The sequence below is a fragment of the Macaca nemestrina genome, chromosome 1 (assembly GCF_043159975.1).
Source record: "Macaca nemestrina isolate mMacNem1 chromosome 1, mMacNem.hap1, whole genome shotgun sequence".
Taxonomy (NCBI): domain Eukaryota; kingdom Metazoa; phylum Chordata; class Mammalia; order Primates; family Cercopithecidae; genus Macaca; species Macaca nemestrina.
Genome location: NC_092125.1, coordinates 36,631,319 through 36,656,056, shown reverse-complemented (window position 1 = coordinate 36,656,056; position 24,738 = coordinate 36,631,319). Strand labels below are relative to the sequence as shown.

At 33.4% G+C, this 24,738-nt stretch overlaps 1 protein-coding gene across 3 annotated transcripts in view; it reads right to left on the bottom strand.

Moving 5' to 3' along the window:
- Positions 1-24,738, bottom strand: part of LOC105484494 (Ral GEF with PH domain and SH3 binding motif 2) — a 179,705-nt gene that overhangs the window by 18,250 nt on the left and 136,717 nt on the right. For 2 of the 3 annotated variants that reach the window (XM_011746173.3, XM_011746175.2), the window contains exons 10-18: positions 23,430-23,520; positions 18,413-18,480; positions 16,730-16,865; positions 15,819-15,970; positions 12,544-12,598; positions 10,000-10,077; positions 8,300-8,405; positions 5,492-5,584; positions 1,097-1,202 (exon numbers count right to left, since the gene is read on the bottom strand). In XM_011746173.3, coding sequence (XP_011744475.1) covers positions 1,097-1,202; positions 5,492-5,584; positions 8,300-8,405; positions 10,000-10,077; positions 12,544-12,598; positions 15,819-15,970; positions 16,730-16,865; positions 18,413-18,480; positions 23,430-23,520 — 885 coding nt within the window. The remainder of the gene's footprint in view (positions 1-1,096; positions 1,203-5,491; positions 5,585-8,299; positions 8,406-9,999; positions 10,078-12,543; positions 12,599-15,818; positions 15,971-16,729; positions 16,866-18,412; positions 18,481-23,429; positions 23,521-24,738) is intronic. The other variant, XM_011746176.2, reaches the window with a different exon arrangement.

The following is a 24,738-nucleotide window of genomic DNA, read 5'->3' as shown; positions in this document are numbered from 1 at the left end:
CAAGACATTTTGGTATTATTATTTTTTCCTGCCTCCAATATATTTGCTTACTTGTTTACTTAAAACACTGAAACATCACAAAAGTGGGATATCTGTTGATACAAAATAGCATCTGAACAGAGGTCAAAATACAGTTGTGAAGTCAATAAAAGGTAACATAATATAGTATTCCAGTTGTGAGCTACTGAAAGTATCTTCTTTCTGGTACTGGTCAACTGCTAGCAGTTATGATGTAAGAAAAGCAACCACTTGAGGATATTTTCTGATGAGCTTTGTGGTATCCACTACAGTCACAGGTAGAGTAAGGATGTGCGATGTGATTCTACATGGCCCATCCTCCAATTTCTCATATCTACTTTATAAACTCCAATGGTCAATAGCCAGTTATTTTATTCATAAGTGTCTCTCTACATACTGTATGTAAAATATTATAATTAACTTGGAAAGTAATCTGAGCCAAATATATTCAGAAAGTCACTGTTTTGTTGCTTATGGATTAAAATAAGTAATTTTGTTTTTAAATATTCTTTAGAATAAAATACATCTAAATAAATACAGTAATTGTGTGGCATCTCTAGATCTGTGTGGATAAGACTGCACAATATTGGTTCTGAATAATTAAAAGTGATAGAATAAATATTTAAAGGAAAACTGCCACTTTCAGAACTTAAGAATAATAATCCATTTCAAGGTATTGATGAAGGAAGGAGTATGGACTATATGGCAAGTCTCTAAAAATTTGAAGTAACAGTGGGGTTATATATTCTCAAATTCCCTCCCTCCTTTCCTAGTTAGGTCTCTAGGGATTAGCTGGGCTTTCTAATTTTCAAGCATATGCCCATGTAGCAAAGAAAATAAGCTCCAAAAATACTATTAAAATACATAATGGGACAAAAGTATTTCCCAATAGATAAAACTACACAAACACTTTCCCTCTTGAGTATTCCAGTGAAACTAGGTTTTGGCTCATCAAGTTCTTCATGTATGCATAAAACATTCTATATAGACATATATACATACACACATACATACATACATATACACACACACATATATACATGCAGTATCATAAGCCCCAGTTATTCTAACAATTCACCTTTCTCAGAGTCAGTCAGCAGGAAGAGATCAGGATGTTCAGGGTCATCAGCCATCATCACCATCCATCCTACCACAGATACGTTCTTATTGGATGTTGATTTGAACTGAGAGAAAAAAAGATAATTAGTGGAAACAGAAAATTTATGGCTTATTCTAAGCAAAACTTCGGTGTTAGGGAGTGTATTTTCAGTTTCTCCTAATGAAAGATGAGATTTGTGACTTCATGCTGGGTCTTGGTCAGCCTGGGTCCTTTCACTGCTAAATTTCATCCTAGGCATGCCTTCTTCAGATAGTCTCCTACTTTCCAGACCTTCCCAGCTTCAACTCTTCATCAAAACCTAACTGCTCTATTCTCCATTCCCAGAGAGCATAATATGTTTGTGAATATGATATATTAATCTGTTGTTTTTTTCTGAATTACTGTACTACTCCTTATAGGAAGGACATTTGCATTTTAGTAGCTATGTTATCTTAAATCTGATGATGTAACAAATCAGAGAGTTCTTTTTTTTTTGAGACAGTTTCACTCGTTGCCCAGGCTGTGGTGCAGTGGTGTGATCTCAGCTCACTGCAACCAGGTAATTCTTAATGACAATACTCTTACTTGCATTTTTCAAAAAAGAGGGGTATTCTTAGCATGTCTATTACTTTTGTAGTTAACTATTCTTTTGTTATTATTATTTTAGCTACAACTTCCTTTTTTTTTAAATCCTGAGAAAGGGCAGTTATAAAAGAAGAACAGGTTGGCTTAAGCTAGTGCTTAAGAACATGTATGTGAAGCCATTCAGGTACTGTTTAAAAATGAAGCAGTGCATTGTATAAGGAAGTGTACATGGTAAAACACTAAAAAATAAGGTGACAATTAACAAGAAATTCAGGACAGTGATAGGCTGTCGATATGGTTGACAGGAAAGAAGTGGATGCCTCTGGGAAGGCTGTGATAGTTCTACTAACGTTCTGTTTCTCACACCGGGTGGAGAGTATACAAGTGTTCATTTTATTATGCTTTAAAATGTACATGTACACTACCTATCTTTTGTATGTATGATATGCTTCATGATTAAAGGAAATGGGAAAAAGAATGAACATGGCACATTTATAACAACATGAAATTGAAATATGAAAGCTAAAGAAATCAGTAAGTTTTAGTACTGGGAAGAATGAAATTGGCCCTACCACAGGACTGTTGATTTGACAGCTCATAATGTACTTCAACATGAATAGTATGGTCTTCTAATATTCTTTTCCTAAGCCTAAAAACCTCTACCTCAATTCCTTTTTTCAAAAAATAAAAAGTAACTCAAGCAACATAAACTGCTTCAGAAACAGGGATGAAACTAGAGTGCAAATGCCCCTTGACCACCCGCTGAATCCCATCACATTCCCCAGACATAATCATCACTTGAGGTGACAACCTCCAGACCTTATTCTATGCATTTATTTTATCAGAGGCTTGTGTCATTGTTGCTGCTGGTTTTTACCTATTAATGGGGGATATATTTACTCTCTGACTTGTGTTTTTCACCTATCAGTAACCATTTCCTTATTGATGAGTATTTTGGATATTTCCAGATTTCTGTTGTCATAAATATTATAGAAATGTTCTTCTACAGATAATCTTTGTGCACTTGTTCAAACATTTCTGTAGGACAGATTCTCAGATGAGGAATTTCTGGTTATTATCAAGCTAAATACTGACTAGGACTGGCCACCATAAAAACAATACCAATTCAGATTTCTACCAGCCATGGATGACAGTCTGTTTCCCCATATCATGACCAATGCTATATCATCAATCCTTTAAATTTTTGTCTAATGGCAAGAAAGTGTCTCCCTTAATTTGCATTTTTAAATAGTTAGTGAGGTTGATCACCCTACCCACACAAACTCCGTTCTTCATAGGCAAAAAAAATATATACTTTATAGAATACTAAAATAGGGCATACGGACTTCCATATGTCCCACTTCTGGGTTTATATACATACATGAACAGGTATATTTTAATCTATGATTTTTTTTCTCCTCCAGCTTTTTATTTTGAAAAAATTCAAACTGTATAGAAGTTGAGAATGCCACGATTAGCCATATATCCTTAATCTACATTTTTGTATTTGTTTGATCTCTCTGAACATTCAAATGCAAATTGCAGCTATCATAACATTGAACCCTAAATATTTCAATGCGTCTTTTAATAACAAGAATATATTCCTATACAATCACAACATAATTATCATTTCTAAGAAACTGGACAACCATATAAAGTCCATATTACATTTTCTTACATTGTTCCAATAATAACCTGTATAGCTTTTCAAATTTTTTCCCCAATATAACTCCAGGATTCAACTAAAACATACACTGCATTTAGTTGTCAAGTCTCCTTTAATCTAGAACAGTCCTCCTGTCCCCCTGCCCTTACTCCACCTGCCAAGTTTTGGTCTTTTTAAGAATCTAGGCCAGCTGTCTCTTAGAATGTCCCACAATTTGGATTTGATTATTTCCTCATAAGATTCAGGTTAAATTATTTTGGCAAAAATACAATATAGGTGGTGCTATGTTTAAATAGTGATTTTAATCCTTTGTCTGTTGCTTACATATAGCAGATATTTTCCTCCAATCTATTTGTATTTTAACTTTATTTGAAAATAATTAAAATTTTTTTCTTCCATTTAGTTCTGTGCCATATCTTTTCTATCTCAAAATTAATACTATAGATCTAGACCTGTCTCTATACACTCTATCCTGTTCTTCAAATTTATTCTTTAATTATATTTTAATTTAATTAGAAAAGATGAGAAATGTAGTCAATTTCCTTGGTACTCAATAAGATTTTCTCCCAACACACTATGCTTTAATTTCCAAACATTTTGCATACATTACCGATCAGAAACCTCATATAATTAAAAACCCAAACTATAACATAATAGTAACTTTTTATGCATAAGCAACAATGCAAAGCATAAAACAATATTTAACATATCCATTAGATGACAAATTCAGTTATAACTTCTTTAATTTGGACTTTTTCTAATTGAAACTAAGAAAAAACAAAAACCCAAAAAACCACTTTATTTTGAATAATGACTTTTCTATAATAGTCAGCTAAGTGAAATCTAGCCAGCAAGACCTCAGTGTGGCTATGTGAAAAGTTACTTTCTACATCTGAAGATAAAGGATTTAACTGAACTGAATGAATCCAACTTTTTTCTCCCTTTGAGAACCGCAGTACTAACTCTACAAATTGTTTCAGCAAAACTAATCTGTGTAAATGTTGTAGGGTATATAGGCATTATTGTCAATTTGACCAGAATACAAAAAATATTCACAGTAGAAATCTCCATGATCATTCACTCAAGTCCTTTATCTCAATGCAAGAGCTATCTAAACAATTATATAATAATAGTGAGCAAAAAACTAGTACTTAAGAATACATATGATCCCACTGAGGTACAGTTAAAAAATGAAACCATGAATTAATTAGGGAAACATATATGCTAACACTCTGAAGAAAAGCAAGACAATGAGTCATGATGGTCAGGAGAGTGGCAGGTGGTGGGTATGGGTGATAAAGAAAGGCAATGCTATCTTATGGTACTTCCCACATTCATTTAAACCAAAAATGTTCTTTTCTATACCTCCGGTTTGATTAAAGGGCTAAAACTGTGAGAATAAAGAAGAGTTTCTCTGAATTACTCTGAATTACTCTTAACCAAATTACAGTATCATTTGGTTAAGTTTTAAGTAGAAAAAGGACATAAATTTTTCTTCACTGGCTTACCTTTCCTCAGTAGGATAAACCACTTAATTTTTCTCCCCAAAAATATGTGACTTAGAAGTAAAATTCCTCTCAAATTTTATTAATGCAACATAGAAAATCATTCTTCCTTTCAAAGATTCTATGTAAAAACAAACAGCATGCAAAAGAGATTTATAGGAAAATTCTACAGGGTGAAAAAAAGGCTTCTTTTAAGTAATCTGAAGCACAAGAAAGTGACTGAAGTAACTGTTGTAACTGATCATTCCTCTTCATTGTTGGGAAGAATCACTAAACCAGAGACTGAGGTGGAAAGAACTTTAGATGTTGGCCCCACATTTCCACATTTTGCTGGTTAGGAAAGGAAATTCCAAGGCAATAGTTTTGAACAATATTGAACAGGAAACCCAGATCTGAGAAAGCTTTGGTGACAAGATAGATAAGCTTAATGTGCAGTTTTGACATCTGCAATGGAAAAATGGTATTCAAAAAAGAAATAAATGTGAAAACTTTTGGACGAGAAGATAGGAAAAAACAAGAGCAAACCCCAAAAACCTTTGTATCCCATTAGGACTGCTTTCTTTAGAACCATGAACAGTCTGTGAAACCATGCTAAAAATGTAGAGAACAAATACTTACATGTTTTCGTTCTGTAGCCTTTAGAGATTTGGCAGCGTAGTAAAAAAGCTGTGTCCCACACAAAGCTGCCCAATATTTTGTCCAAGATGCTACCTGGATAGGACAAACACATGAATATACCATTAAAATGCTCCTGGTTTCTTAGATTCTTTACATTCTAAGTGCCAATGATCAAGTCCACTTCACTTCAACCAAAGGACTAACCTCAGAGTTGAGCTGTATCACTTCTGAAATCTTAATATCAAATACTCCTGTCACTTCCATCTAACTACCTACCTGTTTGCAGATCCACATACTCAGTCTTTCTTCCAGCTACAATAAAATAGTTAACCCCGATTCTATCTAAAGACAAACTCAACTCTCTTTTTATGCCCTAGATTCCAACTATCTCCAAGAAGTTTGCTTTTGCAATTAACTCCACTGCTTCTCAATCTCTCTCCCTCTACCATCCTTATACAAATGAACCTTAAAATCCCTTTAAAATCCCTCCTTTGACCTATCTCCTTACACCCCAGACACCAACCAATTTCTCTGCTCCTTTTCACAGTGTAACTTCTTGCAAGGGAGTCTCTAAATCTTGCCTCTACTTCTGTTTTGCCCATTTTCTACTCAACTCACTTCATTTGGCTTTTGGGTCATCAAGGTCACTGATGATTGTTAATTTTAGCAAAGCCTCCGTCCTCATCATAGCCAGCCTCTTAGCAGCATCTGACCCAGCTGGCCACTCTTTCGTTTCTGAAGTATTGTAACTGCTAGGCTTCTGGGATAACAGTTCCTTAATTTTCCTTTATACTCTTCTTTGTGGGAGACCTTCAACGCTACAGAGCCCCATCTCCAACCCTGTTTTCTTCTCTAGCTATACTTTCTTCTTAATCTATCATCCAGATCCATATTTCAAATACTATCTATCTGTATGCTAATGACTCCCAAATCTCTCTCCCTGTCACCTCTCTGCTAACCTCATGATCCACACTGTTTCAAGAGCCACAATGACATCTCCACTTGAATGTTTAATAAGCATATCAAACTGAACTTGGCCAAGACCGACCTGCCCCCTATTTCAATAAATGTCCCCAACATCCACCCACCTCAGTCCCCAAACCTAGAAGTTATCTTTGTTTTCATGCTTTCTCTTATACATCACATTTAATTTATCATCAAACAACTCCAGCTTTTGCCTCCTACCTGATCTCCTCCACCTTCCCCAATTTCAATGGGGAAACTGAAATGCGTAAACTATACAAGCCTTCTTGTCTCCTGAACTCTAGATAGTCACACAGCTAACTTACCTACCTCATTCAGATCTCAGCTCAAATGTTTTGCCACGGTGGCATCCCTCCTTGTTCCATCATTCTGTATCCTATGACCTTATTTTAAAGCCTTATTCTCTATTTCTCCTCACTGGAATGTAATCCAGGAGGAAGACACTTTGCCTCACCTTGTTCACTGCTCTATTTCTAGCATTCAGCACACAAAAGGTATGGTAATGCTTCAACTGACATGCAATTCTGTGTTCATTAGCCTGTCTAAGAGATTCCTGATTTGTATGTGCCTTTGGCTTACTGTGATATAAGCAGCAAAGTAAGATTACTTATATGAAGCCCCCATTTCTTCAAAAGCTTTAAGTGTGAATATATATCAAAGGTTTTATATTTCAAATTTGAGAAAGGGAAAAAAATTGTTCCTTAGTAGTCAAACTACTATGCTGGTGTTCAGGAAGAATAAACTTCTTTGGTACATATTAAGAGCTCAGTTCCACCAGTCTTCCTTTTTTTCCCCCCAATATACTTATGGTTTGGAAAGCATTTTATATTTGTGTTCTATTTTACGTAGAAAACAAAACTGTATTACAGGCATTTAAATAAAATGATAAAGCATAATCAAATTCCAGTTTTTAGGGTTGTTACTTTTTATTTTCTACTTTACCTAAACTTAATACTAAAATACTTCTTCATGATATACTTTCAGGGTTTTCTAAGAAATAATTTTGTATAAGAACTATAACGGGGGTAAAAAAAAGTACAGGATTTAAGCACCCTTAACACATGATTTAACAGAAATCTATATGGCACATATAATAACACTTTATGTTAAGAAAACATGGTAAAGCAAATGTGTACAATAGTTTCCCTCTTATCTGTGGTTTCAGTTACCCACAGGCAACGATAGTGTAAAAAAATTTTTGGAAAATATGAGAAGTAAACAACTCACAGATTTTAAAATCATGTGTTGTTCTGAGTAATACAGTTCTAATCTGTCCTTCTGTGGACACAATCATCCCTTTCTTTGTCCAGCATCTCCACACTATATGTGTTACCCTTGTGGCCCACTCCCTACTGCTTCCTTAAGTGAAAAGAAAAGTTCTTGGCTTAAGGAAAGAAAAATTAGACGCTAAGGTTGCTGAGATCCATGGTAAGAACAAATTTTCTATGTGTGAAATTACGTAAAGAAGGAAAAAGAAATTCATGCTAGTTTTGCTATTGCATCTCAAACTGCAAAAGTTATGGCTACTGTGTGGGGTTAAGTGCTTAGTTAAGACAGAAAAGGTATTATATTTGCAGATGGAAGATATGAACAGAAACATGTTCCAAATGATGGTAATGTGGTTTGGTACTATCTGAGGTTTCAGTAATCCCCTGAGGGTCTTGAAATGGATGACCCAAGGATAAGCGGGGAGGACCTTATTTAATATTATTTCAAGTCTACTATAATCAGGCTTTATTTTAATTGTTCTAGCACTTTACAGAGTCTTATATACATTTGTATATTTTTAGAGGTGTATTAAAATATCATATGATGAAATCTTACTGTAGGCTTTTTGCCTTCTTTTAACAAAGTTTTTCTCCTGAGAACACCTTGAATAGTAACAGCTCCTGGATATAAATGTACTGCCAAATCTTCTGATTCTGCAGAACTATAATGATGAAGAAAAGAACACATAAGAGCTTTTGTCTATAATAGTCATTAATTAGGTACTTAAAAAAATGTAATTATTCTTAATTTTAATTTTAAAACTTTGTTACTTTATTCAGAGCTGAGGCGACACTGACAATTTTAAAGGTTTATTAATCTTGAAATTTATAAGCTGTCACAAAAAGTTGATTAGAAAGTTATTAAAGTCAGCAGATGGTTAAAAAACACACTTTATTACATATTTGAACAAGTATAATTTAGAAAGAATGCAGTAATTCACTTAGTAAATATTAAATTAAAAATTTAAGATTTATTTTCTTCTTAACATGCCACACTGCAACACTCTTGTAACCTTATTTTCCCCATAGAAACTTTAAGTCCTGGTAGGAAAAATGAGGATTCTATTTGTTAAAAGCATTTAAGTATAATAAAACTGAAAATAAAAAGAGAAGCTCAAAAAGAAAAAAAGAAAACTCATGCTTAATTTAATTCTAAAATAGCAGAAAGTAATAAAGTCAATAATAATATATTTTAAAAACTAGCTTTCTGCAATACATTTTAATAACATTTAAATGGTGTCAATGGTAATTTGCTCTCCACGAAAGGAAAAAACTCAAACCCCAAGATTTCCTTTTCATGTATCTTTAAAAAAAAAAATCACAAAATAACCAACACTTTAATATCTTTCCCTAATTGATTTAAGGTCCAATGTTTAATACAATAATTAATGATTTCTACATGAGCCAATTAAACATACATGCTGATAAAAATGTCACTGGTGACTTGACATAAGCTGCAGAATTCCTATAAGAGCAATGAAAACTAAAGTTTGCCAGTTTATTCCTTTGGGATTATTTAGGTGTCTTCAAAGTGACTTAAGAACCTATAAACCAGTAGAAATTTCATGCTAGAGCTATTTATATTCAGGGAGGTATATGCAGGGAGATTAGACACCATCAAACTGACGTAAAGTTTGCTTCTGAAGTTTAGTATTTTGTTGTATTATGAATTGATTACCCATCACCACTAAACCCCACGTTCCCAATCAATACACCACCCTTATCTGCCTCCACAGCTAATAACAGTCCAAAAGAGACCTGGTTTAACTAGATGAACAACTGAACAAATATGAATTTAAATATACAAATGATTATTTTATGAAACAGACTTGTCTACATTCAGGACCTGTAGTTTATCTGAAAAACTTTTTAAAAAGACAAATCAAATGTAAATTTATTAGCAAAGTAAATGCTTTGATTACAACTTATGAACAAATAAGCAGATTTTTATATTGTTCATTCAAAAACTATCAGCATTAGAAAGACCTGTGCAGTTTAAAGGCTACCAACTTGGAAGCATTTTAAAATATGTAACATTAAGATGCAAGTTTTGGCAATTAGCTCTGTGGATCAGAAAGAATAGTTGAAATTTATCTTCACATTAGATCTCGGAAAGAAAGTTTTTCTGGGTAATTTGTTTAGTTTTTAAATCAATTAGTTGAGAAAGAAGAGAAATAATGTCAGACCACACCCATGTAAGCCAATCACCAACACCATAAGGGAGTTCTGTGACCCCTGAATGCAGGGGAATTGTACCTGCTGGCCTTCATGTGACTTCGATAGCCATTTCGTGCCACTCTTGTCACCGGGCCGAGAGAATGGTATAATCTGTTCCTGTTGGATTCCATTATAAATTGTATGTATTACATATACTTTTATTCACACAGCCATTATCAATACCTAGAACAGTATAATAGTTTCTTCTTGTAATATAGCTTTCTAAATCTTACAAAAGGATAGTATGTGTGATTGTTCCTCTTTCTTTTTTAAAGCATGTAGCATAGATTTAAAAATTTTTTTTCTTCTGCTGTTGACTCTAGAAATACTTAGAGGTATTTAGTACACATCATATATTTATATATATATTCACTTTCACAAATCTGCTAAAAGAATTAAAGAGCTATTTATAGCCAAATAATAAAAAAAAACCTGAAAAATACTTCAAATTTGCTTACATTTCTATACCACTTCTTGGATTCCAGTTTAAATATGATGCCCGGATTTATATAAGTAATTCATTTTTATTATATGTCCCTATGAAGACACCTAAAAACAATGTGGCTTGTAAACTTAAAACTCATGAGGAAAACTTTATTTTCCTCTTTATCCTTTATAGTAAATAAAACTAATAAAAGAAATGAACTGAGTAATATAGGCATTATTTCTACATTAACTGACAAAGCCAATAAATGATAAAAATGATGAGTTAATAATTATCCAAAATGGTACATAATAGTTAAAAACAAAAAAAATAAAAACAGACACATAAAAATACTGATACTTCTTTGCCTAGGAAAACCTGAAAGTAGCACTGTTGATAAATGATATTTTGAAGAAAAAGCATTATTTTAGCAACTTGTATTTGATGTCTATCTAGAAAATAAGAACAGAAAATGGTATGTTAACATTCAGAGTACATTTTTCAACTTCACTATCCATGAGTAGTACTTTAAATCTTAGTTCTTTATTCACTTTCTATTATTTCATGTCTGAATCTTGCTGGGCAGCATTCATTTCACTGTTCTCAAAACGTTCCAAGAGCCCACTAATTTAAACTTGGAATAAGAAAAGTAGATTTTTTAGCCACAAATGTCTGCAAAGCAAAACATCTGTTATAAAGGAAAAAAATTGTTTTGAGATGTGAAGGTAACATCATTAAATACTGTCTTCATAAGTAACCTGTTGGGATGAGAACAGATTATTTAACACACCACCATTCTGGTTACTCATAAGTCAAGCAATCTAAAAAACAATTTGGTTAATCAATATTTTTTAAATATAAAGATTACAATATACTCTATAATCAACTTCTGATGGTATTACATTCTTTCTAGAGGGAAAGACAATTTGAACAAATTCAGACAACATATCAAAGGCAATTCTTGTGTTTTTCACATTTCAGGCAAACCCAAATGAATAGATCAAAAGTAAAGGTTGGAAGGAAAATAATACAAAAATAAATAAAAATAATTTGTTTTTACTTATTATTATCTCACAAAACAAAGAGAACAAAAGTTGGGAACGCTGATAATTAAAGTAGAAAGGATTCAAAGTACTTTGCAATGTAGAACTTATAAACAAAATCTTAACCACATAATAGTGAGAAATCTTTATGAAGTCACATAAAAAGGAAGGATTTATTTTTCCAATTAAACAGCATGAAATTTATGATTTCAAATAAAATTTGATTTAAACTTGTTTTCTAAAATTGTGACTGATAAGGAGTTAGGCAAATAAACATTTTCAACTTCAGTATTAATATGACATTTAACATTCAATCTAAATGACCCTCTTTTTGAGTAATGAATACAGGTATTTTTAGAAACTTACTTAGTTCATATACAAAAGGGGAGCAATTATTTTGGTCAAGAGCCAAATATCTTATGAGTCTGAAATGGCAGAACTGAAATGGTCAGTGAAAACATAAGAATCCTAATGGACATTTAATAAATAATTATTTGCCTTGTTCAGTCACATTCTTCAGATCTTATATGTACTTAGACCTCAATATAGCATGATATAGCAGACGATAGCTTTAACAGCTTAAAGCAACAAAGGAAGGAGAAGGGAGCACAACTTACAGTATTTCAGTATGAAAGTGTACTCTGAAAATTTTGAGTTTATGACAGTTTAAATTCAAACCTCAACTTGCTTTACTTGTATAATTTAAAATTTATTAAATCATTTTGTCTTTGACAAAGTAGCAGAGAATAAAGTTGACTCTTCCACTAAATGCCTTAAAATTACTTAAATGAACCAGAACTTAAGGAAATAATCTTTTGAATACCTAAGCAGGTTACTTGTCGATGACTGGTTATTATTTTTAAGCTATAATTTTAAATGTATTAAAATTCAAATACATGTGTCATCCCACCAAATAAACATTTAGAGATAAGACTATCATTCATTCTCATTACTTACATATCGAAACTTAAATATCAATTTCTAATTTCTTTTACCAGTAGAAAACTTAATCGCTTACAGATATGTAGTAAATATTATCTCTTAATTTTGTATTATCACATTATTTAACCCAGACAAAATAAACTCAAAGTAGTTCAAATGGACAATTTATCTTACCTTTCAAAAGCAGGCCATGAGGTCTCTTCACTTAGTTCAGAACCATCACTGCTACCTAAAATGAAAAGTTATTCTATTTTTTAAACATCAGAATTATCTCTCTTAGTTTGCATTTCACAATTTAAAAATAAATTAACGAACCTATGCTCATAAAATGACAATCACATTGTGGGTGAACATATCCACATATTAATTCTTTATTCTAATATTACTGCTGTATTTTGCAATATATTGGAATACAGTTGACACGACAACCTAAAATAACAAAATAGCATAAAACATTTTTGCTTGCCTACTTGTAGCTGAAATTCATTATGTCAATAAACAATTTTTCCTACCATTAGTGAAAAAAAAATAACACAAAGTTTCTTATTAGATTTGTCATAATTTAGGACCAATATAATTACAAAATCCTTGGAGATTCATGGCACACTTCTTTCTCTTGTATCAAAGTCCATTACTACCCTAAGTATAAAAAGCCTAATGAAATCCAATTCTTTGTCTCTAGAGACAAAGTTAAAGAGGATGGAATCTCTAAATTTAAAAAACCAAAAACTGGCGCTATAAAAATGTAACAATTTTCTCTTTGGCCAAAAGATCAGTTAAAATAAAATGGTCTTCAAACAGAATGTTTAAAATTAGCTAGAGGGGAAAAAAAAAAACAACAAAAAAACTATGGGGAATGAATTCAGAGTCCAAAACAGCTTAGTTGACTTAAATGTTACTTTAAAGATAATTCTGGCTCTCAATAAAATTAGGATGACTAATAGGTCAAGTTAAATTGTCTATCAGACAGGGTTCTAAGAAGAGAGACTATTTTACAAGCAGGATTCTGAAAGACTCAAATTCTAATGCTGTAAGGTAAGCATCAGATACCTGTAATGGATGCTGTAAGGTATCCATTAGACTCATCTCTCTTAGAGACGATGGATTAATACCCTTCTACGGGTTTGCAATGGCACTAGTTATGTACCATCCTTGGATAAACTGAGATAACAATCACTGAAATAATCTTCTGTATTGTATGGTTCAGAAGAAGAACCAGAGGTAACCTGTGCTGGTGGTGGGGTTTTGTACATTATCTACAATATCTTTTGATTTGTGGCACTATGTGGTAAAGACTGAAAATTTAAGCATAATTAGTATAACTTATTTGTAGAAAATGTAAGCATGAAGCTCAGAGTTAATCTGCTTCCCTTAGTTAGCTACGTGAGACTACTCAAGATTATCTAGGATAGATATCACATTAGAAAATGTTTGAAGCCATTGTTCTAAGCACTGGTTAATTTTCCCACAGTATTTTCAAAGCCTTCACTGAAGATTAATATTGCATGTAAAAGTTAAAGCTAAGAAAAAAAAAAACTATTGTGTGTGTATGTTAATACCTATCATCTTATGGTAATAGACTTACTCTTTTTATCATATTGTTAAAGCTTTAAAACAAAAATCCTCGAAAGTAAATGCCTATGTGTAATGTTCTTAATTTACAAACTAGGATGCAACGATCTTTTACCGTTTACCTACTTAGCCTTAGAATAATTAAAAAATAAACACAAATGCAAAAATCTGCTCTAAAAGAGAAAAGTCTCCACACTGAAATGCTAACTGTAACTCAATAAAATAACTAAACAACAATCTTGTGGTAACCAAAAGGACATCTATGAAAAGTAAAAGCTATAAACTATAGAATAATTCTCACTATAACACTTATGATGAGCAAGAATAAAATATTACATACTTGAGAGTTGTAATTTTAAAAATTACTTTGTGCTTTAAGTGGCATGCCAAATTCTTATGTGTAGAAAATTTTTGACTGAAAAAAAGTTCTTTCCTTTGCAAAATTATTCTTCAGACTGAAATTAATATTTGCATATAGGCACTCAGAACATTAATAAGAGGTATTTCAGGTGACAAACTTGTCTTTTAAAAAAATTTTATCATTTATTCACTTGCATTTTTATATAAAAAGGGGACTATCAGAATAAACAACTGCTGAATGGTAATGGAGAGCTCTGAAATAATGATTCCTGTGCCTCAGGATCCTAAGTAGCTGGGATTACAGGCATGCACTATTACATCCCAATGATTTTTGTATTTTTAGTAGAGATGGGGTTTTGCCATATTGGCCAGGCTCATTTTAAACTCCTGACCTCAAGAGATCTGCCCATCTGGGACTCCCAAAGTGCTGGGATTACAGGCGTGAGCCACCCTGCCCCGGCCTGTATGAATAATTTCTAATTGTAAAGAGAAATAATGTTCATCTAGAAGACTCAAAAATTAAAAGTTTAGGAAGTAAAAACAAATCCCTCTCTTAATCTCACATCCCTTTCTAATATGGTCCCAATTTTCTGCTCTTCTTCACATTAGCTATTTCTGTTTCCTCACCTCTCATTTTCAAATCTACTCCAATCCAGGCCTTGCCCTGACACTTCCATGAAGCAACTCTTACCAAGGTCACCAATGACTTTTATTTTGCCAAATCACCTCCGTCAATTCCCTGTTCTCATCTTAGCTCTCTTTTTTTGCATTTGATATTCACACATTCAGTACTTTCCTCCTCCTTGAGATACTTCATCTACTGGGCTTTTGTTTTTTTCCCCCTACTTCATTGATCTCTCTTTTTTAGTTTCCTTTGATGACCCATCCTTCATTTAAAAAATAATCAGACTTCTAAATGTGAGAATGTTTTCTTATTTATGTACACTCTCTCTTTAGGTACCCTCAACCAATCATGGCTTATAAATATGCTACCTCACATATATCTTCAGACCTGACCTTAATCCTCTGAGCTCCAGATTCATATATTCAGCAACCTACCTGACATCTCCATAGGGACTAAACATGTCCAAAACAGAACTGATTCCCCAAATTCAGTCCCCCTTCACAAACACTTCACTGCCCACAGATTACTCTGTCTTCTCTACCTTGGTAATAGCATCATCATCTAACTATTATGCTTGTTTAACCCAAATAGCCTGAAGTCATCCTTAACTCCACACTCTTCCTCCTCCCCATATTCAAATCACATGCAGTTAACTAATTCAACCAGTCCATATGTTCTTTTTCCACCTTCTTCAAATGCTTCCCCTTTTGGAGTTAAAAACAGCAAGCACTTTTAAAACCATTACAAATTATTAACTTCATCCTGTATTTAACTGCTACTTTGTTTTCTAACCAAATTTTCTCTATGTGTGGTGGGGTTTTTTTCCAGTCAAGTTTTGTTAACATTTTTATTTAATGTTAAATTACAACCCTGTCAGAGAAGTATTTCTCACCTATTGATATTCCACTAGAAAGAGTAGAACTTTCAGCTTGGCCTCGAGATGGTGCATGGGGCTCCATGACGCTATCATCTAACAGATGTCTTGGCCCTGCATTTGGAAATGTTGCACTCTTAAATTCTGCGGTGTTCATTTTATGAATGAAACTGGAAACAAAGAGAAAAAAAAGTCGTATCTTTTATTATTGTTACTAATTTAAAAACTGCTCTTTATATAAAGATTTAGGACATAAAATATTTACCTGCTAACTGTCATACTCAGATCTTACCATAAAAGCCTCAAATGAACAGTTCAGGGAAAATGTTTTAGGAAACCTGGCCATATCTATCTATATAATTAGAGCATATTTTAAAATAATTTCATTTTGAGCCTCATGTCTATTAAAAAAATTGTTTCCACATTCACTTTTGGAGAACGGTTATTAAATTTCCACAGAAATCATGGCAAAAGTGAACATGTGTCCCCATTTTGAAAAAACAATATACTGCAAAACTAATGAAGCTAAACAAAAGGTCAGTTTTCTTTATATTTAGGAATAAAGAAAATAATTTTTACAGCTGTCACTTTTGACATTTTGGTTAAGACAGTGACTGTCTTGATATAAAGGTTATAATTTTTTTAAAAAGATATATTGCTATCCTGATTTTATTTATGATGGCCCTCTGTAATGTTCATGTATAGTCCCCAAATATAAATGCATTGTTGACAAAATCCCATTTCCAAATTCAGGTAAAGTAAGAAATAAACGCTTTAAGGCAAATAAGACATTTTACTGAATCAGAAAACGGCTATTAAGAAAAAAGAAAACTATTCAAGGGTACCATTTTCTACTGAACTAATAAATAGACAATAAATTCAATTATAAACAATTTAAAAATTTGAAAGATAAAATTAAAAATGCTGACTTATAACCCAAGCTATGGCACTTCCTATGTCCATGTGGAATCAGATTCCGAGGGGATGGTGGTGTCTGTGGGAGCAAGGCTCCTTCAGCTGCCACACTTTTTCGTCCACTCTGTGGAGATGCTCCTACTTCAGGACCTAAGGGTTAAATTTAAACAGATTTTCAAATGATTACTTTATTTTTCAATCCCCGATATAAAATACTAAATGTGGTTCAAATTTTGAGATAGTATTGATGTTAGTTCTATTTCATTGACTTGAAGATGAGAAATATATTCTAAGTCCTAAAACACAAAATCCCAAACCATACAAAATCCATTAACTTTTATCTTAGTTATACTAAGTAGAGGTAGTGTAAATATTTTCTCCATTTACATAGGAAGAAGCAGAATTAGAATAGACTAGCTTTCACATCACAGACAAAATCTGGACTAAACACCCAGGTCTTCTGAGTCCTAGGTTCACTGCTCTTTTAATTTTATACATTACTTCTTTACTCCTAGTTTCAACTTCCTCTTAGATAAAGAATGTGTCGGGTAGGTCAAACACTCAAATTAGAAATTAAATCTATACCGACACTGTTCAGGCTTATGGGAATAAATAATAGAATATTATGAAAGAACAAAACAGCACTTTAAGAATAAAAAGAAAAGCAAATTTAAGAAATTTAAACTGCAGTGTTTTTTCTGCTTGGAATATTCTTCCCCATAGATATTGTCATGGTTTGTTTCTTCACTTCTTCACATCTTATTAATTAGCTGTCAAATATTTTTAGAATATACATGAAACTTAGCGCGAAGGCCTATATTGGGAATTTAAAAAAGGTACCTATCAGGGATTTCTTAAATAATGACAATTTTATGTTTTTTAAAAAATTACTTGTGGTATATGCATAATATCCCCGTTATAATGTAACAGGTAAAGTAAGGAACTATGATTTTTATATTAAAGTGAACATTTGAAAAAATTATGTCACTAAAATTGACTTCTATAATTATTCAAATTAGCAGACTTTCCCATTAGACCACAGAAATTTCTAGTGTAATCAACCTTCATTGCCCAGGACAGTGCATTCTTAATTAAAAATGAATATTCATAACTACTTATCTATTATTTTCCATCTCTTGTATCTATCTATTTTCCTTGATTAGGTAGCATATTTGTTTGTACGCTACTGACAAACTATAGCAACCTTTTTCTTTTTTTTTGAGATGGAGTCTCGCTCTGTCGCCCAGGCTGGAGAGCAGTGGCATGATCTCGGCTCATTGCAAGCTCTGCCTCCTGGGTTCACACCATTCTCCTGCCTCAGTCTCCTAAGCAGCTGCTACTACAGGCGTCTGCCACCACGCCCGGCTAATTTTTTTTGTATTTTTTTGTGTGTGTTTTTTTAGTAGAGGCAGGGTTTCACCGTGTTAGCCAGGATGGTCTCGATCTCCTGACCTCATGATCCGCCTGCCTTGGCCTCCCAAAGAGCTGGGATTATTACAGGTGTGAGCCATGGAGCCCGGCCAGCAACTTTTAAATTTAAAAAGAAAAAAAAAAAAAAACCCAGAAAGGACTTTAATATCAAAATAAATTTTACATGCAGTATAAGAAGTACGAAATTTTTATTTACTTTGGAGTATATTCTTCCTTATTAGGTTATCTGATTTAGATTTGGTAACAAGAGAAAACTATGTACTGACCTACTAAATCTTCTCTGGAAGCAGCAGAACGTGGGGTGCTCGTCCCTGGTTCTATCTTTAATGAAAGCCTGAATTTTAAAAAGACAAAATACATACAATGATTAACATTTGACAAAATAAGATTAAAGTTGTGTATTTTCTCACAAAAAAACTAAAAACATTTTTATGAAATAATCTGACCTATATATTTTTCTTCAAGAGCAATCTTCTTCTTTTTAAGAGACAGGGAATCTCACTTAAGCCTCAAACTCGTGGGCTCAAGTGATCCTTCCACCTTGGCCTCCCCAAGTGCTGGGATTACAGGCATGAGCCACCAAGCCTGGCCAAGGGCAATTTTTAATTAAGATGTTAAGTCTCTTATCTCTTTCATACAAAGCTGATCTTATGGTTATTCTAGGAAATATCAGGAAGGGAAAATATATTAAAAAGTTGTATTTAAAAACACAAAAATCTCCCCCAATTACCCCAAAGTTGCCAAACCATGGAACACATTTAAAGATACTTGATGAATGACTAAATGATGATTCAACTTAGAGCTTACACTGATACCTGACACTTGATTCAGAAACTTTCATATGTATTATTAAATATATTATGCAAATTATTTCTAAAAACACCTTATTTAAAACTAACCATCTAACAAACCAGCTGACAAAACTCTTCAAAAGAAAGATCTACACAAATAAAAAGGTTGTTTGCAAAATTTCTAATAAGTCCCTGTCCTAAGTCAGAGTTTATTATTTGGTACTTAAGTTCCATTTAGGATAATATGTCCAGTTCTGAGTTTCACAGTGAAAGAGATCATGATTTCTATCAGTGGAAGCTATTTCAGAAAATAGGACACTAAAGTAGTTGTAGAAAATGCTTTGATATGATACATGAAGCCTAATATTGCTGAGTCTGTCTGAAATTTAATAAAAACTGTTTAGTATTCTACTAAAATTTTAAAATTGCACAATACAAATGGCATTTATAATGATAAACAAATCTACTGTAAGTTCTTATTAATTATATTCCAGTTATTTGATAATATAAAATGCATATGTTGAATAGATAAATGATTAACCAGACTCTTTTCTCTTTTTATGAAAATGTTTAATTATTTAGGCTACAAACTATACTGCATTCATTCACTGGACAAGTATTTACTGAACACCTGTATTGGGCACTGTGCTCAGAACTGGAATATAACAGAGATTACGGCAGACGCGGTATGCCCATCCTTCTGAAGCTTACAGTCTAGTGGATGAAAGAAAAGTAGTAAATGAAATAACTACCATTTCCCAACAACACCAACATAGAAAGGGAAAGAAAGGGAGCTTATTGGGCGAATCACACTGCTATTGGTAGCAGCTAGAAACTGACAGCAATATAAAAAGTAGAAGCATCTTTAAAAAGCACTGAAGGCTAGTCTGAGTGCCAGCTGCTTACAACATCGTCAAAGCACCACATAATAAGAGAGATGCTGATTCATTAAGGAAAGATATGTTCAGTATTAAAATAAAAACCAGAAAAATTTTCATCCTGATCAAAAGACATGTAATTTGTAATATCTATACTGGCTGCCTACGTAGATCAAGTTGCCCAAAATAGACCTTTTGTAAGTGACATGCCATTTCTATTTACAAATTTTTCATCATAAAAGGCATTTTTTTCTAACAAAATGTTTTCTTTTAATTTTTTCTAATAATTTTAATGACATCTTAAAATGCTCTATTCTTCATACACACTAAATTATTAGGCTTATGCAACAAACACACTGCATTTTTAGAAAAATCATCTGTCAGCCGGATGTGGTGGCTCACGCCTATAATCCTAGCACTTTGGGAGGCTGAAGCGGGTAGATCATCTGAGGTCAGGAGTTCAAGATCAGCCTGGCCAACATAGTGAAACCCCATCTCTACTAAAAATACACAAATTAGCCAGGCATGATGGTGGGCACCTGTAATCCCAGCTACTCGGGAGGCTGAGGCAGAAGAATCACTTGAACCCGGTGGGGTGGAGGTTGCAGTGAGCTGAGATTGCACCACTGCCCTGCCCTCCAAACTGGGAAACAGAGTGAAATTCCGTCTCCAAAAAAAAAAAAAAAAGGAAAAGGAAAAGAAAAACAATGTCTTCTCTAAGTCCCGTATGATGTTCCAATAACATCAAATGACTCATCGTTCCTCATGCAAAGACACTGTTTCTCATCCCATTCCTTTGATCATTCCATTCCCCAGCATGCTTTTCCTCACCCTTCACGTGGGACTAACTCCTACTCACCTGTTAAGATTCAGCCTCAGATGACGCTGTCTCCTGAAGCTGTTTGTATTTCCCTTCTTTTTAGTTTTCCTATGAAAATCTGGGTTAGGTCCCCCACTTACCTATGTTTCCACAGCATCCTTGGCATATTTTTATTATAGTACTGTTTGAAATGTCTTATAATCATCTGTTTTGCGGATGTATCTTACATGAGACTGAGCTTCTTGAGGGCAAGAACAGTATCTTATTTTTATAATCCCAGCAACTAGCACAGTAACTGGCCTATAACAAAACCTTAGTAAATATCTGTCAATGTAATGGAAGGGCTGCTCTGGTTCTAGCTCCTCATGAAAACAAAAATCAGTATAATAGTATCAGTTTTCCTACAAAAATGAAGGCACTATATGATATGTCAGTTTATAGAATGTCAGAACTACTTCGTGGCTTCACTGGCTAAGTCTACCCTTTTAGCAAAGTAAAAACTAGCCTTAATACTGTATTATAATTTTACAGTAGTCACAAAAAATTTGCCATCCTCTATAAAAATTGCGCAAAATTTTCTTAGATTTTACTTCAATTTAATAAACTTTAAATTCTTTTAAATTCAGTAAGTTTCTTGAGCCAGATAAATATCTAATAGCTACTTACTCACATTTTGAATTTTAAGATATCTGTTCTACACCTCACTGGACAAAACTTAAGTATTTACTAGGCATGAGTTCTATGTCAGTAATTAGAGAGAAGGGAAAAATAGTGGTAAGTATAAGACACAGACCATCGAACTTGAAAAACTTACAACCCAGGGCAACAGATTTGTGAACAACTCCAGCCTTAAAAAGCTTTTTCATTGGCCGGGCGCGGTGGCTCAAGCCTGTAATCCCAGCACTTTGGGAGGCCGAGACGGGCGGATCACGAGGTCAGGAGATCGAGACCATCCTGGCTAACACGGTGAAACCCCATCTCTATTAAGAAATACAAAAAACTAGCTGGGCGAGGTGGCGGGCGCCTGTAGTCCCAGCTACTCGGGAGGCTGAGGCAGGAGAATGGCGTAAACCCGGGAGGCGGAGCTTGCAGTGAGCTGAGATCCGGCCACTGCACTCCAGCCTGGGTGAGGCGGAGCTTGCAGTGAGCTGAGATCCGGCCACTGCACTCCAGCCTGGGTGAGGCGGAGCTTGCAGTGAGCTGAGATCCGGCCACTGCACTCCAGCCTGGGTGACAGAGCGAGACTCCGTCTCAAAAAAAAAAAAAAAAAAAGCTTTTTCATTGACTTTACACATTTTCAAGTAAGTAACCACGTAGAAACTTTTTGTAGAATAAAAATTGGTACAGAAATATAAAGTGTTGACATTATGGTGTGAGAGAAAAGATGGTAATAAATGCATTTTCAAACATTAGTAAAATTTTAGATGCATTTAGAAAAATTATTCCTAGATGTTTTCCAGAATTTCTACAGCCATTTACTGGGACTAATTCTGTTCTACAAAAATTTTTTAAAATTGTCAAAATCTGGAACAAGGAAGTTAATAATCATTACCAAAGGAAGACAAAAAAAATTTCTATGTAATGCATTAACATTGAAAAATAATCTAGTCTTTTACTTTGATAAATTTTTGAAACATGACCTTTTATTGGAAAAAATATTTGTGAAAGTGCAAAATTCAATTTGAAAGCTTGGAAACAACTGGGATAATAAAGCTAAGTAAACTTTTTAAACAAAGTAACAAATGAAGCTAAAAGAAAAGTGACAAACTTCAAGAGAAATAAGCTCTTTATCCTCCCACCTTAAAAAAAAAAAAAATCCCAGCAGTTATGATGTAAAGTATATCAATAAAAGACGAAAAGGTTAATAATTTAAAAATTTCCTCTCCCATCTTTGGGAAGTACTGTGGATATAAGGAGATAAAAATGAGATAAAAATGGATATCAGCTATTTTAAAAGTGATTTCAAACAATCTTTTTTTTTTTTTTGAGTTGGAGTTTTGCTCTTTTTGCCCAGGCTGGAGTGCAATGGTGCACTCTCGGCTCACTGCAACCTCTGCCTCCTGGGTTCTAGTGATTCTCCTGCCTCAGCCTCCCAAGTAGCTGGGATTACAGGCATGCACCACCATGCCTGGCTAATTTTGTATTTTTAGTACAGACAGTGTTTCACTATATTGGCCAGGCTGGTCTCGAACTCCCGACCTCAAGTGATCCACCTGCCTCAGCCTCCCAAAGTGCTGGGATTACAGGTGTGAGTCATTGTGCCCCACTGTGCCCGGCCTCAAAAATCTTTAACAAAGAACTTGCTATAATATAGAAAAAAGGATAAGTGTGGTGCTACATTGGAGAAATGTCTCTTCTCCAGAGAGAAGATGGACCAATAGTCTCCCAATCCGCAAAAACAATTAAAAACAAACAATGATGTGTCAATAATTAGCAATAATTTCTATTTTAAAAAGTTTCACTAATTTTTCTGTCTATTAAAAGATAAATTCTGTAAGGATTCAATGATTGAATATGGGGGAAAAGAAGAAATTTAAATTAGAACTATCAAACGTTAGCTCTCTACAAACAGAGATAAAAATATTAAAAAGAACAGATGAGGTATCTGTATATTGGCTCAATCATAACAAGTGACTAAAAAGTAATACATGTTAGTATCTTTACTGCTATAAACCTACCACTGGATTAGGCCTTTGTATGGTACCATGTAGGATTTAGATGTTTAAATACATAGGGATAGAAAGGTGGAGGACAGGACAAAGTTATACAAACCACTTTTGAAGATCCAACCTACTTGTAATTATCGTCTTCCACAAATTTTTGTAGTTCTTCTATATATTGAACGGAGTTCAGATATTTTTGGACATGAGGCAACATGGGAATATCTAGGCAAAAGGTGATAAATAATTATCTGATAAAGCAAATCTTAACCAGAACTTTAAAAATTAAGCTGAAAATAACTTAAAGGTAAATTAAGGCCGCATGGCAGCAAAATTTAAATTAACTCTAGAAGGACATTACTGAGATAAACTTTAATTGAAACTGAAGGTAATTTAGAAAATTACAGTTGCATACTGTTTGTCTAGATTTTTTTTTAGTAGTTCCAATTATAAAGTCCCATATATTTGAGAAATTTCATAGAAAAAGATCAGGAACTATTCTAAACTAAACAGAAGAGGTGAAGGCAGTTATTTTTCTTTTAAAGAAACCTGGTTCCCATTTATAAATATGGTTTATCTCCTCCCCTTATAAGTCTCAAGCAAGATTAATTTAACAACGCAACTTGATGCTATGTTTAAAATATTGAGAAAAGGACAAAATAAGGAATTATTTGATTTAACTTTCAGTAAGATTCTATCTCCACACAGATAGTTTTAGGAAGTTTTTGAGGTTTTCTAAAAAGTACAGATGCATGAAGTAAAAGTTAGCTTTAAGATAAATTCACTTGAAGTAATCATATAATGTAAAACTCAGTTTTTTAACCCATAAAAATTACGTATTAACAGCCTAACTTTATTCCCTATCAAACTGGAAGTATCTAAACATAAAAAAAAAAAAAAAAGTCCTTTCTCATCATTTGGGCTTATGTGGCTGTTTCTATATTTGTCATTCCATAAAATACACATTGGGCGAAAATTGGTTATTTACTCGATAATCTGACTCAAGAAAGTTGGTCAACTGTCACGAAGATCAAGGGTCTCAGCTAAACTTCCCTAATTGAAAGCTGTAAGAACGATTTACATAACAGATCAGGGAGATCAAATGAGATAATAGAAAATGACTTTGTCAACTATAAAGGGCCAAATAGCTGTGAGGTAGTAATATTAAATAGTGTCCTTGTGCTGTGAGAAAGTTGCTGTAAAATAGCAGAAAAGCAAAACATAAAAATAAAAATTTTAAATATTAAATACTTAAATTCTTAAAAGCAAGATCTTAAACAGGATGCTACGTACTAAATGGCAAAATAAAACAAGCATTATTTTCCTTTATGTTAGAATGGAAATAAGAAATTGATGTCCCCTGCTGTGTGAAAAGTATCATCAATGTGTGTAAATAAATCACTGGAATTACAGCAATGTTAATGGCTAGGCATTATCCCCCAG